Below are 19,004 nucleotides of genomic sequence, written 5' to 3'. Positions count from 1 at the left end.
GACAAAAGGTAAAAGTTACAAGGGCAGAACATTTTTCGTAATAGAATGTAAAACTGGGATATAAACTTCAAGCGTAAAAATCGGACAGAATCCTCACTATAAAAATCATAATAAATATGTCCGATTCATGCAAATTCATGCAAAAGACTATCAAACTTTTAACCTTGAATGAAACGTTATGAGGGTTTTTCTACAAAGGCATTATTCATTTTTAACAGCTTTTGAATTTCACTCACTCATTTATTTTGGTCATCTACTAACCAAATGATATCCATGTTGCCGTTATGTAGGATTTAGAAATGGCTTTAATTATCAATTTCCGTTACCAATTATCTTGGACTATGGATGAGTTCGACTGTTTACCCGAATCTCATTTGACTGGTGTCAATTGAAAGCGGTATCTTTTCATTTGACAGAATTAAAAGGAGGAGGGTGAATATGAACCGCGACACATTTGAAAGCGATGGTGAATAAAGAGCCATGAACCCAATATCAGTGTAAAGGCAACGGAAGTGTTAAATGAATATGAATGTTTCCCTAGCCGACTCATTGGCTGCGTCAGTTTCGATTGAATGAACTGAAATTTTACTGCATTGCCAATAATACTTCGTCAAAATACAACCACGTAATCGAGATTTTTTATTCAATACATCTAGAATGCTAGAGTAAACGTTTGGTGATATTAGTCATAAGGAGATAAAAATGTTAGCAACAAAAATGAACGGTGCTATGTATCAAAAAATTGCATCAGACACTTGCAAAAGTTTTCGTACTTTGGACAGTCAATACAAAAGGTTTCCATTTTGAGTGCATTTCTCATATTTCTCAAGGTTTAATAACAATCCAATTCTCTTAATACTAAGCTGCTTTATCGATTCTATTATGTATTCCATGCAAATGAATTTTGAAATTTTCCTGATGTCACATCTAGTGTTATCATCTAGATTCTAGATGATGGCTAGAGTGATCGGAAAAATGACCACCAACGAGCCACCCTTAAGTCGCGTCCTAGTCCCACCACGCATGTATGCTCCAAAATTGAACCACGTCCCATTTGGTTTAGCTAGTGGACCAAGGTGTTGGAAAAATGCATTGAATTTTTCGATAATTTACATCGAGAAAGCCCACTTACTTGCCTTTTCACCACCAGGTAGCACTGTTTATATCGGTTTATCACTGTAAGCGAAAATAAGAAAGATAATTTTATTGTCTACAACTTATAGAATCCAGCTCCCTTAGGAGAAATTATTGAACATTGAGTGAAGTGATGTCTGAGTCAGTTTTGCCTAACAGCTCGTGAGGGCGAATCAGAGGCCGATTCCCACGAACTTTAATGTTTGCGAAATAATTGTTAGATTCAGCTGAATAGTATGTTTGGAAGAGTTTTAGTATATGGCATGAGTCATCTTTTAAATAGAAAATTTTATTCTGCGTTTTAGCACATAAAGGGCGCAAACAATAACTTTTTAATGGAGTGATATATAAATGAGTTATCTTCTACAAAGTTGTAGAACTGGCCTTTTTCAGTCATTTCTGTGGACATGTATATATTATATCTCTCTTCTTTAAAAGTTAGTGTTTGCCCCAGAGTTAAAAATATTCAAATTCATTGAATGAAAATTGATCATATTCAGCCGCATTCATTTTCAATGTTCAGTGACGCAGCTGAAAATGTCAAACGAACAAACCGCCCATTCAACCATGCAGATTTTCATTCGTCTCTGATTATTACACGAAGCGGCCGTGCAGCAACGGATCAAACGCATCAAAGTAGGCCCTGGCACAATGTAAGCGATGATGATTGTTGTTTCACATGCTTTACCGGCATTTGACAACATTTTCCTATATAATTAGTGAAATGAATATATTGTACGATATTCAACTGAATGAATAACATGGATATTTGAATGAATATTTTTTCTATTCACCGCGAGTCGCATCAGGTTCATTTTCAGCCGTCAAAAAAGAGCTTCGATTATTTTTAACTCTGGTTTGCCCCCTCTACGCAATGAAATATGAAACTACAATTTTATAGTCGAAAGAGCCGAATCTTGCAAAAAAGTTCGTGGAATCGACTATTTGTTACCTGCCATGTGACGATAGGGCCCTTGGAAAACGGACTCAGACATAACTTCATTAAAAGTTTATTAACTTATCCTGGATTGATTTGCAGTTGTCGTCAAAGTTGTATACAATTAAAATTATCTTTCTTATTTTCACTTGTTGTGATAAAATAATTTCTACAGTGCCACCTAGCGACGAAAATGCGAGCTAGTGGAGTTTCCTTACGTAAATTGTCAAAAAATCCCATACAAACTTCCAACACGGTGGTCCGATAGCTGGACTTGTTCGATTTGGTTCAAATTTGGACACTCCTGCTGGAACTAGGAATCAAGGGTGGGCCAATAGAGTTCGTTTATTTTCTGGTCAGTCTAATGATGGGATATATTATCGCGGGATTAACGTAAATTGAAAAAAGAAATAAAAATTGAAGTCTCCCATCCTAGCATGATTTTGGTAAGTGAGCCATACGATCCATTTACTTCTTGTATCTAATTATTGTTCTCTGCTGCTGAAACTGAACTTCTTTGATATGGGATCCTCGTAAATTCTTTTCGTTTGTTCCACCACTCACACGTCAAGGCACGCAAAGCGAACGGACAGTTCCCAGTATGTTAGTTGCCAGAATCTGTTTGAGCTGATACGAACAAAATAAAAAGCCAGCTACACTTACCGTTCCCTGAAGATAAGCGATCCGCAATCCGCTCACGATATCCGCCGCCGGACGGAGGAAGTCTGTTTCGAATCGTTCCAGATCGCCGTGAAAGGTACAGACCAGTAGATCGCGGGCCTGTCGGATCAGCACCGGGCGTGTGTGGTCCACGTAATCGGGATACAGTGGCCCAAAGTGCTGGTCTATCAGCTTCTCAATACCGTTCGATGATAAATTGCCCACGGTTGCCATCGGCGGTGACGAAAGAGGAATCTGTTTGTTCGGAGAAATGGGAAGAGAAGAAGAAGAAAAGGAACATCAGTACACAGTGTATAAAACGATCGTTTATCACGAGAAATGCGTTCACTGATGCAAATTGTTACACAGCGGTCTGGTTGGCCAATGGCTATGCAAAAACGAAAACAACGTGTCGGCCGAGGACGGCTCCGAGTAAGTGGTTCAACTTGTTTGTTTAGCAGAAACCAGAGCGATTTCCGCGAAAAGCAAATAAAGTGTGTAACCTAGATGTTGCACCGATCATCATAAACAACGATGTAAAGATTGCCTTTCGAAATGTACTAGTTACGACAGTTCCTTGAATAAGGTTGTAATAAGAGGAAAAACCGATTTTAGGGTTTTGCGATGACTAAGAATTGATTGCCCATTATGGATTAAGTAATTTAACCGTTCCCCGAACCATTGAACGTATGTTATGCACAACATAAAGGCAAAAAAACTCCGGCGAATGCCTCACTCAATCTCAGTTCCTTTGGACCACCAACGTCGATGAGGTTGGTGTTCTAACACCCAGCCGGCAAACGTTGCGTTGAGTTGTCCACCGCAGAACAGAATGGCCACCGCCAAAGGCAATATGCAGTAAATTCCGGGATAGCGTACACTCCATAACAAATACCTGACACGTGACAAGATATTGATTTCAATTGCAGTTTGCTTTTATCCCTTATCTAATAGCGTTCTAGCCGAGAACGGGCGCGGTTCTAACTACCTAGACGAGAATTTCTCACCATCGCATCGCACGGCAGCCTACGGGCCTTTCGGTTGTTGTTATTGTGGTTGTTGTTCCGATCGTTTCGTAATAGTTTTAGTGTTTATTCTTTCGCTTTCGACCAATATTCTTGGTCGTTCGAAGCCGTTCATATAGTTCAGTGACCCGCAACATAAATATTGCAAAAGCCTTCATCTTTTGTGCCTGTAATAAATCATGGTTACCTTCTAACACAGCACAGAATCAATATATCACTACACTGAGAGAAAAAACCCTAAATAGACCGTCAATGAAAGTTAATTGTACGAATTCGTCTGAAATTGTTATTTAACAAAATGAAAATAATATGACTTGAATGAACATCTGTGTCATTGATAGTTAAAGTTAGGATTTGTTGTGTTAGATTAATAATAAATTTAATGCACCATACGAATTATTTTCGTAATTATATCGAAGTTAAAATCTACAGCCCTGGTACAAGGCAAGTTACAATTATCTTTTTAATCTTGCATGTAACTTCTTGTGTTGCTACTTTTTTATCTGCCTGTTTGGGTTCGTACCTAACACATTATTTTGAAGACTTTGTTATAAACATGATATTTTTTCGTTAACCCTTTCATGCCCAACTTTTTACTGGTGCATGTAGGGTTTCAAAACTATTTTTCATTGAAATCGGTTGGGTCAAGAAACACGAAAAGCCAATTTTCATAAAGATAGGTGATTCCATGGCAGTGCTAGAAGCTGGTCAATTTTTACCTTCTAATACTCAATACAATTCCCCTAGAATAATTACAATAGTCCAATTACGTGTAAAACGTATCCAACGACAGTCTAAATTGATAAGTTTTAACAGTTTTCAATAATATTGCACCATAATGAAGGTATATGAGAAAATCATTTTCCGTCGTCAACGTAAACTGTCCATGGCAGCACTGCTCCATCGGAATCCAATCAGACTAATTGCAGTAACTTCAGTTCTAGAGCTGATCCTTGTAACTGTTAATACTCAAATTGAAAGCAATAATTACATTAATGAGCCTTACTTGTTTTTGTGAGCAAATCTCGCCTCAATCGAAAGTTATAGCTGTTTAAAAACGTTGTTGTCCACAAACAACATGGGCATGAATGGGTTAAAATATATTCGTTGATTTGAGAGATATTAAAGCACGCGACACGAACAGCCATTAGGCAAAACGTGCTTGACAACATCGTCCGGTTCCGCTTTGAGTACAGTGCAGCAGCACGAGCCGAACGCCATACCTCAGTATTGAGGATGAGACACCCGCCAGGAGACTATCGTGTTGCATGTTTGGCATGATCCTTGCCAATACGTTAGTTGTCATCTCAGTCTTCTCACATACATAGTCGACATGGCTGTTGTAATTTAATTGATCATCGACCAATCCTAGGTGCTTCATCGCACGCATCGATGGGATGGATTTCCCCTCGACGCTGATCACGAAACGTTGGATTTTTTACGATTGCTGACCAGCATTACCTCCGTCTTATGGCGAGCCAGCAGCAACTTGACGCCAGGCATCCAGATTCTCACGATAACTGTTGTCTCTGCCGTCAACATCTCCACCTCCTCAATGGTATAGCCAGTTATCATCAGCACAACGTCATCTGCAAAGCCCACGATCTCGACTCCCCTGGGCAAATGCAGAGTTAACACTCCATTGTACACTATATTCCAGAGCGTTGGACCAAGTATAGAGCCCTGACAGCACTGCCGAGATAGCGATCTAACGGAAAAGGCGAGGCATTCGATACTGTGCGTTAGTGACACTTGACGTGAAGAACGCATTCAACAGCGCAAGCTGGGATGCCATCGCGCTCTCGTTACACCGGCTTAGCCTACCGGTGGGTCTGTACCGGATCCTGGAAAGTTACTTCCAAAACCGCGTACTGCTATAAAAAACCGATGCCGGTCAGAAAAGGGTTCCGATTACCGCCGGAGTCCCGTAGGGCTCGATCCTAGGCCCGGTGCTATGGAACCTCATGTATGACGGGGTTCTGAGATTGAAGTTCCCTCCTGGGTCAAGATCGTCGGCTTTGCTGACGACGTAACCTTGGAGGTCTACGGGGAGTCAATCCCTGAAGTAGAACTAACCGCAGAACACGCGATCAACACGGTGGAGGAAAGGATGAGCGCGAGAGGCCTGGAGCTCGCTCATCATAAGACGGAGGTAGTTATCGTCAACAACCGCAAGTCGACACAACATGCAGTTATCCATGTGGGAGAAGTCGCGATCACTTCACAGCGAAGTCTGAAGTCTCTCGGAGTCATTATAGACGACAAGCTGACCTGCGGCAGCCATGTCGACTATACATGCAAGAGAGCGTCGACTGCTGTTGCGGCTCTATCGAGGATGATGTCCAACAGCTCAAAGTTGTGCGCCAGTTGACGTAGGTTACTGGCAGGCGTTGCCGTATCTATCCTCAGGTACGGCGGCCCGTCATGGTCAAGAGCACTGAGGGTAACCAGTTACCTACAGAAACTGGAGAGCACCTACCGCGTGAGTGATATCTGCCTACCGCACGGTATCACACGATGCATCCTGCGTGATAGCGAGCATGATGCCAGTCGGGCTGGTCATTCGGGAAGATGAGGAGTGCTTCGAGCTACGTGGAAATAGAGGAGCCCGCGAGCGCACCAGGGTGACCTCGGTCGCCAGATGGCAGCGTGAGTGGGACAACTCCTCGAAAGGTAGGTGGACCCACCGGCTGATAGCTAGCATATAGAGCTGGGTGGGAAGACCCGATAAGGAAGTTCACTTCCACCTGACACGATTCCTGTCAGGCCATGGCTGTTTCCGACAGTACCTCCACAGGTTCGGGCACGCGGAGGTCCCAGTCTGCCCGGACTGCCCAGGTGTAGACGAAACTGCCGAACACATACTGTTCGTATGTCATCGGTTCGACGTCGAAAGAAGAGCAATGCTTGACGTCTGTGGCTGTGACACAACCCCTGATACCCTTATTCAGCGGATGTGTCAATCGGTGGAGAAGTGGAACGCAGTCTCAGCTGCTACCATCCAGATTGCCAGTAGGCTACAGGTAATCTGGCGAACCGAGCAACAGACAACGGGCACGGCTAACTAGTGATTGGTTAGCTGGAGCGAAAAAGGCCAAGCGCAAAAAAGAGAGTGAATAGTCTGTTCATGCCGAGGCAGGCTGGCGCAGCGAATGGCAACCGCGTAAGGGGTAAACCCAGCCACCCCGAAGCAAGACAGAAGAGTGAGTGTATAGGCGTATAAGTGGACTGCCTCATGCCAAGACGGGAGGGTCGTAGCGTAGTATGTTGGGACTTAGCTATCGATGCCTCATGGCGTGGCAGAGGAGTGAAAGGATGAGCATCCAAGTCAGTCTCACACGGCATGTTAACGGTGAGCACAAAAGTCAGCCTCACATGGTATGGTAGAGGCTAGCACAAAAGTAAGCTTAACAAGGAATGAAAAAGGTGAGCACACAAGTCAGCCTCGCAAGGAACGAAAAAGGTGAGCACAAAAGTCAGCCTCATGTGGGAGTGTTTGAGAGTGAAGTCAGCCTGTTGAGAACGACCCTTTCCAGAAGTTTACCAAGAGTATCCAGCAACACCAGCTTCTAGATCCTCCATCTATCCGGGAAGTAGGCTTCATCCAGGCATTTCTGTAGAACTATGCTGAACAGGGCCGAAAACGCTAGGAACGCGGTTTTCAGTACTACGTTGCAGATATCATTCGGACCAGGAGCTTTCTTCGCTTTAAACCCTTTTGTCATTATAAGGAGCACGTCTTTGTAGAGTAGATTGTCACCGGCATTTCCACCGTCTGCATCAACGTACGATGTAAGCGGCCATGCGGTTGAGTCATACTTCGGGAAAAGACGCTCCACGATAATCTTCGTTTTGTCAGTCCACATTTCAACTTGGCGTCGATGGACCTTTGATCCTGGCCAACACGGCACGGTAAGCATTACCATGGGGTTAGCGTCTACTTCTCCGCACAGCTACTTGTAGCAGGTGGACTTGATTAGCACTATCTCGCATTCAAAAGTGGCCCTTCCCGAATGTCACCATACACTCTTCTCTGACTGCCTCAGATCTTGCTATCTGAACGCGTCTTCCGGCTTTTAAGCATACAACCCGGAGGATTTCGTTTGGTGCGAAGTGCTTCCACTCTGCTGTCTAGCGTAAGGGAGCACAACAGCTACATACGAATACACCATTGATCCTGGCGATCACGAAGCCTTCGCGTGTGCTATCTACCACCTCTTGGATAGAGAAACCGCCCATTACGTGGATTGCCGCCATCCCTGCACTAACTACCACCCAGTTACCGTTATTGGGAGGAATAGGATACGGTTCTGCAATAATCACAACGTTGCGCTTCGTTTCTGTTGTTGACTGCCATAACAGTGTGCAATGTCGCAATGATTTAGATTAAACTGGGTTACGTATTCTGGGCATAAAAAGCCTCCCGTCATGTGGTCGTTTCCGACCTCATTTGTGTACTTCGGTTGCTTTGTGCAGTTTCTAGTAATGTGTATCTTCTCCTCACATTTTCTGCACATATCAGATCTGTCCGGGCCTTTACAGTTTCTTGGCTGATGGCCGAAAACCTGAAACACCTCTCCGTATGTTTAGTGGCTCTAGGGATCTATCGTAACGAGCACACCAACCATCCGACTTTGATCTTACCTGGCTAGCGATAAGCGTATCACTGCTGTCTGTGTGCCACTATACGCCTTCCTCAACCTGTTTGACATCTACTCTTTCTCTAGGTTACATTGCTCTATTAGTGCGCTGCTCACTTCGTCTTCCGTTGTGATCCCGACCAGATTACTGCACTCGACCACCGCTTCTTAAGCTAAAGCTGACACGTTCGCTTCTCCTTCCACCGCTTCTGCTACGTGTTCCCGATAGGTCGAGCTCTTGATCAGCTCGAACAGCATCTCACCTTTCTGAGTGCGCCTGGTTCTTATAACATTCTCCATCTGCTCCTTCAGCTTGGGATCCTCTCTCTCCCCCCCCCCCTCACCCTCAAAAGGGTGAGAGAGGATTCCAAGCTGAAGGACCTCAAAAGTGTGTGTGTTTTCAAATCTCACTCACTTTTCTCAGAGATGGCCGAACCGAATCGCTCAAACTTGATTTCAAATGAAAGGTATAACGCTCCTATAAGCTGCTATTGAATTTTTTGTCGATCGGACTTCCGGTTCCAGAGTTACGGGTTGAAGAGTACGGTCACCAAGCAAATTCCCATATAAAATGGTCACACCATGATGTCCAAATGGTGCAAATACATATCAAAAAGGGTGCAAAATAACTCGGATTTGCGGGTCTAGATCACTAATAATCATTCTAAGCAGCTTTGACCACATTGGCCACCTATGACGGTGCTTGATTCCACCAGGTACTTTCCAAGTTCGTAAGTTAATCTCACACCTTTTTCTCAGGGAATTCTAGACCGATTTTTATAAACTTGGTTTCAAATGAAAGATACAATACTCCCATGGACTGTTATTAAATTTCATTCGTATCTGACATTTGGTTCCGGAGTTACAGGTTGTTCATTGCGATCACATAGGAATTTCCCAAATAAACCGGTACAATCGTACTTCAAAGGTTAAAAATCCATTTCTATTTGCAAGCCTAGATAACATCATTTATATTTACAAGACTAGATCACTGATGGCCAATCAAAGATGCTTTGAATATAATGTCCACTATCGACAGTTCCGGAATTTTTGGGTTCTGGACGTATTCCAGAATTAGTCACATCGATTACTCGGTGATGACCAAATCTCAAATGGTGGGTATAATATGCGGTTGGGTGTTGCATACTCCATCAGCCCCCTCTCAGCTTCCCCTCACACCATCTCTCTCTTCGCAAATTCTGTAGCATAAGCACTCAAGTTAAGTAGCAGAATTTTCATAATAACTTGCATCAACTTTAGACAATTCTAATACAGTGAAGATCCATTTTTAACCGCCCTTTGGTGAGTTTTAGGCTGTTAAAACGGGGATATTGACAAAATCGGGACATATATTTTTCTCTCTTTTTAACAAACCGAAGCTCTATTCTTCTTTAGTCCATAGATATAGCTTCATAACCCTTTCCGATTATTTAGTATAAATTTCGCTTATTAGGGTCAGACAGCGCAAAATTTAAAATAAAATTAAAATTTGGATTTTTTCATATTAAGGATCTCTAAGATAAAAAAAATATGCTCAAGAAAAATTTTACTCGAATTCGACTTGGTTCGTCTGCTAGAGCTCATCAAACTACCAACTATCAATTTTCATATGAGGCTGACAAAATCGTGGGCTGATAAAAGCGGGTCTTCACTATAATCTATCAATCGTACAATGTAATGGTACAACAACATGACAACAATATTCCATAAATACCTTCTCGTCTCATTGCGACTGTACTCTCCGCAAAATAGATCTTTGTCACACACGTCCATAGCGAACTAGTCTACTATTGTTCACATTCTTCATTGATGTTCTTTGGGTGTTTCAAACAACTCGAATAATTAAAAATCATATTCGATTTTGTTCTGTTTGCTTTCGTCCATTTCGAGACAGCCATTTTATAAAAGGAGCAAATGAGTTAATTTAACTCTTCAATCTTTTCCTAATACACTAGTTAAAACATTATTTATTACTTGTATGGACTTGTCAGCTTTCAGATTCGTCCAAATCTGAAAAAATCAGATCCGCTCATATTTCGAAATATATACGTTAGTTAATTGTCAGCTAATATTTTTTTTCTGAATTAATACTATCAATGTTAGAAGTATTGATCGAACAGCATCATCTTGAATATAACCAAACATGCTTACCATGTTCTTGAAAAAAATATTTACACAGCTAAACTAAAATGATGAGCAGTCAACCGTTTGGCGAAGCTACAACCTGAACAAAGATTTCACGAACAGTACTACTTTCATTAGTTGATACCTCAAATCAATCGACCTATCAAATGCGTCATTACGAAGCAAATCTACTCTGCAATACAGATATGAAATTAGTTGTTGGTTTGGAAATATAAATGATTTTTTGCTTTCTTATATACATATTAGGAAATAACTTCAAAAATCGACCTGCCATTTGAGTCCCAGAGGGCCAAGTGTCACATACTATTCGATTCAAATCGTCGAGACCGCAAAATGTCTGTGGGTATCAAATAAAGCCTCTCAATTTTCTTAGAGATGGCTGAACCGATTTGCACAAACTTAGTTTCAAATGAACGGTTCTAACGCTCCCACAAGCTGCTATTGTATTTTTTGTTGATCCTACTTCCGATTCCGGAATTATGTGCTGAAGACTGCAGCCACATAGCAAATTCCTATCCTATTGCAACATGAAGATGTCCAAATGATGCAATACATGTTGAAACGGATTCAACATTACTTGGATTAGTGGGCCTAGATCCCTAAAGACCAATCAAAGTAGTTTTGGCCATATTGGCCACCACTTAAGGGGTGGAAATGGCGTTCCAAACTCCGCACATAGGGTTAGAGATTTCTCTAAATAGATTTCTCCAACCCGACAAAGAGGCGAATGACCCTAAGGTTAAAACCTTTATAATCAATACAAAAAAAATATTGGCCACCTATGACGGTTCTTGATACTCTCGAGTAACTATCAAAGTTCGTATGATAATATCATACCTATTTCTCAGCAAATTCTTAACTGATTTATACAAACTTGATTTCAAATGATAAATACAATACACCCATTGACTGCTATTGAATTTCATTCAGATCTGACTTTTGATTCCGGAGTTACTACGGTTACATAGGAATTTAAACCGAACTAAGGTAACCGGGCATATTCCAGAATTAAAGTCACATCGGGTTCGGTGATGACTGAATCCAATTTAACCAACTAGGCCTCTCTCGCATCCTCTTTTACAGGTAAAATTCATTTCCCCTCCCACTGCATTCCAAAATATGTTAAACCGAAGACAACATTTAATTCATGCTGATTTATCCACTTAAATATTACATTTTTTGTGCCAAATATATTGAATATAACTTGCTATTGGATAAATGAGAAAGGCACAATTACACCATTAGGTGGATTAAAACGGGGGTGGCATTCCGCATCTCGATTCGAGTGACTCGATTCGAAACGTTTTGAAGTCGTTTCGACTAAATTGCGGCATTACGTATCGCATTCGACCAAGCGTTCGAGCTTGTTAGATTGCGGTACTAGATTTCGACTGCCTGTTCGAGCGCAAACTGTCAAATAAGAGTATACACTGAGAAAAAATATTTTTAATTCTGCTACGAATAAGTTTCATAAAACCAACTTTGGTAAAATATAGGAATTGTTTAAATTTTAGTTTTTAGTTGCTTGTTATCGAAATATATTTGGATAAGTTTCGCAAATATAACATTTTTTTCTAGTACAGGGGTGAGCTCTTTGAAATAAAATCGATGTTGTCAAACATAGATCCAAAAAGATCCGATGTAATACGGAAATACGATTTTTTTCCTTTTATGTACGAAAAATAAATTCACCCTTTCCAAAAATATTTATACTATATAAAACAATTGACAAAAGAACGAATCATTTCGTTTCATTGACGAAAAATAGTTTAGACATCGATGATAACTTTTATGCACCGTTTGGGCCAATCAACGTCAGATTTACAAATAAAATTTTAGTTCATTCCAATTTTTTTTCTTGCATTCTTCAACTAAAAGTATTTGACAGGTATTTTTGTTATTGCTGAATATAATATTTACTTCAAGGTATGAGCTTTCAACTTTTGAAGTTAGAAAAATTTAACATTTTTCAATCGCTAATAGCTCGTAAAGTATTTGATGCATGGAAAAATTATTAAATATAAAAAGTTGCATTTTCGCATGAGCTTACCGGAAAAATTGAGAATTTTTTTAAAGTTGAATCAAATTTTTTGCTTATTTAAAAAAAAAATAAAAATCATGTTAGAAATATTGTGTAAAAATTTTGCAGTGGATCTCAAAATGTTTGACGAGATATTACAAATATAACATTAAAAAGGACAATTTCATATTAAACGTCATGTTATGGGCCAGCTTTAATTAAAATATCTCGTAAAGTAATAAGGTTCTCAATATAATTATAAATGTTTTCATTGAATAAAAAACTTATTAGTCCAAGCTTGTTTTTTCGATATGTTTCTATCATTTGTAGAATTCATAACATAAATACCAAAAAAACTATATCAGATTTTTATTGGTAGGTTCATTCGAAAACACACTTTTTATTATTATTCAATTTTTCGTACAACTATGAGTTTCCGAGTTATCAGTGGTTGAAAAATGGTCCAATTCATAAAATTCAAAAACTCATGTCTTGAAAAAAATCTATCGTATTCAACCAAAACAAAAAATAGATGTCAATTATTTTGTGCTAAGAATGCAAGAATTTTTTTTGGTAGGAATTAAAATTGTGGTTGTAAATTTGACATGGACTAACTCGTACATTAAATATGTACAACTACTCAACTTTTCGTTCAACAAGATGCCATTAGACGAAACGAACTATTTACAATGCACGAAAATGCTTCATTGCAGAAAACGTGTAATGATTTTGTTCATCGTATGATAATTTTAATTCCACCTAAGAATTTTTTCAGTGTAAACAAAACTGCAGTTTGTTTTGTTTTTTTCCGATGAGCGTCAAATTCACAGAATATAAATAGTGATAGTGGTAAATAAATTGACCCAAGCATAGAGTTCTAGGCAAACCATTTTACACACACCACTTGAGTGGTTTGTTTTCCTCCAGCTGTCATATGTAAAACTGTCAGCCAATTTAATAATTTGAAATAGCTCGCATAAAGTATTTATAATGGTGCTGAAATGCTATTTGTCGCTGTAAAAGTCATTTCGAAGACGTACAATGTCGGTTGGTCAAGTTCCATCATGAAAATAATCTGACTGAAAAGTTATTTTCAATTTGTTTTTCTCCACCTATGACAGGTGGAGGAAAACAAATCGTCGAACACACTAATACAGTTATAGATTGTAAAGTACTCTATGTTCATAATTTGTTCACGTCACTCTCCCTCACCACCTTTTTCAATGCTTGGGCATTATTTTAGTTTGATATAACTGTATTCTTGAACTTCTTACCACAAAATTTCAATATATCTCGCTGTTTAAGTTGATGCACCGAAACATCAAAATGCATAACTGGTAGTGTGTCTTATTCGGACCACAGTCGAATGATGGAATGTATTATCTGCAGAATGAGTTATTCACAATTATTCTTAGATTAAATAAAATATTTAATATCTAAATAATTGTTTAAAACAACACAACTTCGAAACCGTTTTTCTCAAATCTTTTGGAAAATAATCATAGCGAGCACTACCCTTTTCAATAAAAAATGCCTAATTTTGCATTGAAATTTTGGTTTTCAGGGTTTTTTCAGGAAACTGGTAGCTTCCAAAAGCAACAATTTTTTTCAGCAATTGATGACGCAAAAATTTAAAAACTAGTTCGTTAAAATAGCCATTTTTTAGTTGAAATAGTCAAGACAAAAATGCGTTTTCGTGTTTGCGGGGTTGGCCGTGTACTTGTTAGTTAATTATTCTGTTATAGTACACAACTAGAGAAAATGAAGTGTTTCCAAAAATTGTAGATGGCATAATTTTCAATTGGTTGATGCATTCAAATTTGTTAGTAATTCAATTTGATTCAAATTTCTTTGCTATATAAGATAATATTCTGTATTTTCATGCATTTAATACAAATGACGATATAACACCTAATTCTGTTGGTGTATAAAACGTACATTATGGCATTGAATTCAAGGTTATATTGTGATATTGAAAACAATTGAGGTATAGTCGGGAACAAATGCATCAATTAGAATATAAAATTGTTTAAATCACCACTTTGAAATCAAGAATGATTGTGATTCTATACATCTATTAAATAGCGATTGGACAAGTCAAGGTGTCTTCACTTTATTCCATCGATTTGTTTTAACACTTTTTATTATTACTTGGTGTAAGATAATTTATTATCAATATTTAGTATTACTTTTTAAAAAAAGGATGTTCCTGATGGTGAAAATATATATAACATAAAGTAACTCAAAGTACGTGGGAGCTTTTTACACCTTTTGGTAATTTTATATCCTCTAAGTATTCCGAAATAAAAACACAAATCATAATCTCGAACGACAGTCGACAGAAATAAAACTATCGAGCAAATACGTTCGACTCGAGTCGCTTTCGAGTTCGATTACTATGGTTCCATAATGCCAACACTTCTCGATAATCTAGTACTTCTTCGAGCTAACTCGAACAAAAATTTACTTTCGAGCTCGGTTCGAAATACATAATGCGAAACCAGGTCGAGTCGATAGAATTTTGATCGAATCGAGATGCGTAATGCCACCCCGGGTTTAAGTCTAACAAATCATATTCAATATATTGATTGTTCTCGTTGTATTGATTACTTTCATATTTTTAGTAACAGCAGTAGTAGTGAGTGGTACATGTCCATAATAATAATATTATAATTTCAGAATGTAAAAAACGACCGTATGGATTTTAGTGGATTTCGACTTTTGTAGTCTAGAAATAAGAACGGCTATTGTATACTGTCCGACGTTTCGGTCACTGGTTTTGGCCTTTTTCAAGGGAAAATATAATGTGTATTAATATGTTTAATTTTTCATGTGACATCGTATTAGTTAACTCACTATGTTATCGTTCTTCGTCAAAACATCGCTGACATACGATGTTTTGACGAAGAATGATAGCATAGTAAGTTCACTAGTACGATGTTACAGGCAAAATTATACATATTAATACACATTACAGTTTCACTTGAAAAAAGCTAAAACCAGTGGCTGAAACGTCGGGCAGTATACAACAGTCGTTCTTATTTCTAGACCATAAAAGCCGTAAATCCACTAAGAATTACAATTTCATTTACCGGAATTTTTGGCTTCTGTAGTCTGTTTAGTTCGAGCAACTGATTTGTACTACCATATGAATCAATGTTAGATGAACGGGCCGCAGAAGCTGAGGATCTAGTAAGCCTTCATCCTGACTTTCCGCCTTTCGTTAAATTGAATTTTTATTTCAAATATCGGGTTTAGCTTGAATAAAGAAACAACGAATAATAAAATCGTTCATATGCCGCTTCATTCAATTAACAATAAGTAACGCAGCCACTCGACTGTGCGTAGTGCATTTTTTACAAATTGAGAATTTCTGAAAACAAACGATAACTATATCGAATTCGCGGCAGCCGGCTGCCCAGTAGTTTATTGCTGGTATAATAACACCTATTAGATTTGCATAGGACATCAAGGTTTATCATGGTGAATCTAGGTTTGTGTAACTCTTTACCCCATCCTACTAACTAAATTTCCTTCCCGTGGCAAATGTGGAGATACAGAAATATACATATTCTCTACAGCAGCGTTTCTTACACTAACTTTTTATTCCCCGATGGCTGTAAGGACATTTGCATTTCAAAGTATAGAACTCCTGAAACGAGCACATTGAGAATAGATAGCTACTCTCAAGCTCCATTCGTTGATTCTCCACAGGTGCAATCACGGAGTAGCAATTACTAATTGTATGGTTAGAATGCTCATGTTCCTGCTCTAGTTGACGAAATGCAAAATCTTCCGTTTTAGTGGTTCGCCTACGAGAGCACGCTGAATATAACAAAAAATGTTGAAATAGACGGTAAACAGTTTCTTATCGCTATATTCACAACTTTCCCTCGAAAACTGCGAGCAGAAATCAATCGTTAACAATGATTCAATGAGGAATATTCTTTTCCACATAGCTCTTCGTAAAAGAGGTTCTCTTCCACACGCACACAGGAAAAGTGTTTTGGGTAATCCGAAATGCAGGCAATTTTCAATGTGGTAGGTTGTCCGGTATAGGTAAAGGCAAGTAATGAGAACGAAATTGAAACTTTTTGCCTGCTTCAAAATAGTTTATTATATCATAGCTTTCAATGTATCTAACGACAATTCAAATTAATCTCAACAGTAACTATATTAGCAGGCTCAAACCCATTGCATTTCCTATTGTGTATGTTGCAGTATCCCCTCGTCGGCATTACCTCATTCACTCAATGAAGCAATAAATTCTACAGAATGTACAACCAAATTCATCTAGCCAAAGAGCTCCCATTTCCGTGCCATCCCTTTTTCAGCAATGATCACGTTTTATGATGGAAACTATTCAAAGCTGGGCACAATTTTTGCGCATGCTGCTAGTTAGCGCCACTTGGTTGCGGGAACCCCAAAGTGGCACACGTTACCGACTCTCGATTTCATCGCCTTAACTTCCAAAGCATGACTATGAATGAGTTGGCAAAATTTCGCTCGAATAGCATTGACTTCTCCCGAGCCTTGCTTGGTGTGATTTATTACCTTAGCATGGTGTTTGGTTTCGAAGAAAAAAATGCCGAACCATAGCGCGGGTGGCACCAGAACTCAAAAGTGGCGGGCTTCGTTTAGACGGTGTGGTGCAAAGTAGACGCGAGCGTTTATTGGCTACAAATTTGTTTCGAAAGTAGGTCATCTGAGGTAGTTTGTTCGAAATCATGCTCGTTATTAATCAGGATAGAGCATCGCTCGATGTGTGCTTCATTGCATGGGATAACACTTTTGATGGACGAACCGTAAGGATCAATCCTGGAAATAGATGCAAAAGTACCGAAAAAGCATTACCGTCAAATTTAGGCAAAGCATAAAAATGAGATTGTCACAATAGACAACATCTACGGCGACATTTCTAGCAATGTTCATTTCTTGCTGTAAAATTACAAGAATGGCTCAATTTAACTATTTAAGTTGCGTACTGAGGTTAACAGCAATTCTCTACGAGAAAATAACACAGATAGCGTAGCCACAGCTACGACTGAGATTGTATCAAAACGGAATGCATGATTTCCATGTCCTCCGGCACGAAACACGGCCCGATAATTCCCTCGAATCAGCTAAACTGTCCATCCCAGCCCTGGCCCTGGGAAGGTGTTTTTCGCGGGAGTAATCAGCAACGCTGCAGGAAACTGACCTCGATGCACTCGGCGAAGATCTCACGTCTCATCTCATCAATTAAGTAGGTACAGGTATTCCTCTTTACCCGGTTCGCCACGGTGTGCAGTATGTATGCTGATGAGGCAGACGACGCTGAGTGCCTTCCTGTCTAGCCGACCCACACCATCGGGGGGGGGGATAGAGCATTTGCTATCTGACAGGTCTGCTGTCTAATTAGGTAATTTGATGGATACCATGGACGTGCTGCGCTGCCGTGACGAGGAACGATTTTTTTTGTTTTTGTAGGCTTTAGAAAATAATTGTAATATAAGTTCATCTTTTCTATCTGTGTAGATAAATAACGATAAGTACAAGTTTTCCGATCTGTTTACGTAGACTTTTATTTTTTGTTATTCTCGTATAACTAATTATAAATGGGATTTAAAGAGAGTTGTATTCAAAATATCGGTCTATTCAGTATTTATGCAGACACTTCAAAGCTAGTACACTATTGAGATAACTACTCGTTAAGCGACCACTCAACCCAGAACCCACGATTTATTTTTGGACAACCTCACACGGTGTTGTTTCTTGCGCATATTTTGATATAGTTTTGATCTAGGAATAATACAAAATGACAGTTCCATAGACGATCGCCCGAAATTCCTCTCGACGGAAGATTTTGGCTGTGAAATCATCTGAGACACCACTAGTTACCAAACAGAGGTTTAAGCAGAAGTGTAGTTAAACTTCTATAACAAAGTGTTTACTCGAGCTAATCAGTTTCTCTTGCAATCATTTACATTGAAATTTTACGTCTTGACCCTACGCAACTCCGTGCAAACCGGTTCTACTATATTTATCTTAGAAAATATTCGGAGTTAAACTTTGATACTTTGCGATAATACTCTTAGGTGATACGGCTATTATTTACAAAAAAATCGACAGTATTATTTTTGTAATTGTTTCTTATAATTTAACAATTTTGAATGTATCAGTAAGGCTCAAAAAGTGTTTAGCGATTTTGCATTGTTGATGTAGATCGCACTTCGGCCAAAATTTGAACTAGTTATAGCAATATATCTTTTTACATGTGACTAACCTTCAAAAGAAGTATTCCGCTACACAAACGTTGGAAAGCACCTTAAATTGGTATTAATTGATTTTATCAATCATAGACAAAAAACCAATGTGAAAAACATTTCTTTAATATTTAAAAAGCTTGAAATAAATCTGAACGCTAATTTTTAATTGAACATTATAATGTTCTTTTTGCTAAT

At 39.0% G+C, this 19,004-nt stretch overlaps 1 protein-coding gene across 6 annotated transcripts in view; it reads right to left on the bottom strand.

Annotated features, from left to right (window-relative positions):
- Nucleotides 1–19,004, bottom strand: part of LOC131691395 (uncharacterized) — a 956,846-nt gene that overhangs the window by 596,652 nt on the left and 341,190 nt on the right. For all 6 annotated transcript variants that reach the window (XM_058977753.1, XM_058977754.1, XM_058977758.1 and 3 more), the window contains exon 3: nt 2,735–2,986. In XM_058977753.1, coding sequence (XP_058833736.1) covers nt 2,735–2,986 — 252 coding nt within the window. The remainder of the gene's footprint in view (nt 1–2,734; nt 2,987–19,004) is intronic.

Source organism: Topomyia yanbarensis, chromosome 3, assembly GCF_030247195.1.
Source record: "Topomyia yanbarensis strain Yona2022 chromosome 3, ASM3024719v1, whole genome shotgun sequence".
Taxonomy (NCBI): Eukaryota; Metazoa; Arthropoda; class Insecta; order Diptera; family Culicidae; genus Topomyia; species Topomyia yanbarensis.
Note: the sequence above shows the minus strand (reverse complement) of the source record. Positions and strands in the feature narration are given on the sequence as shown.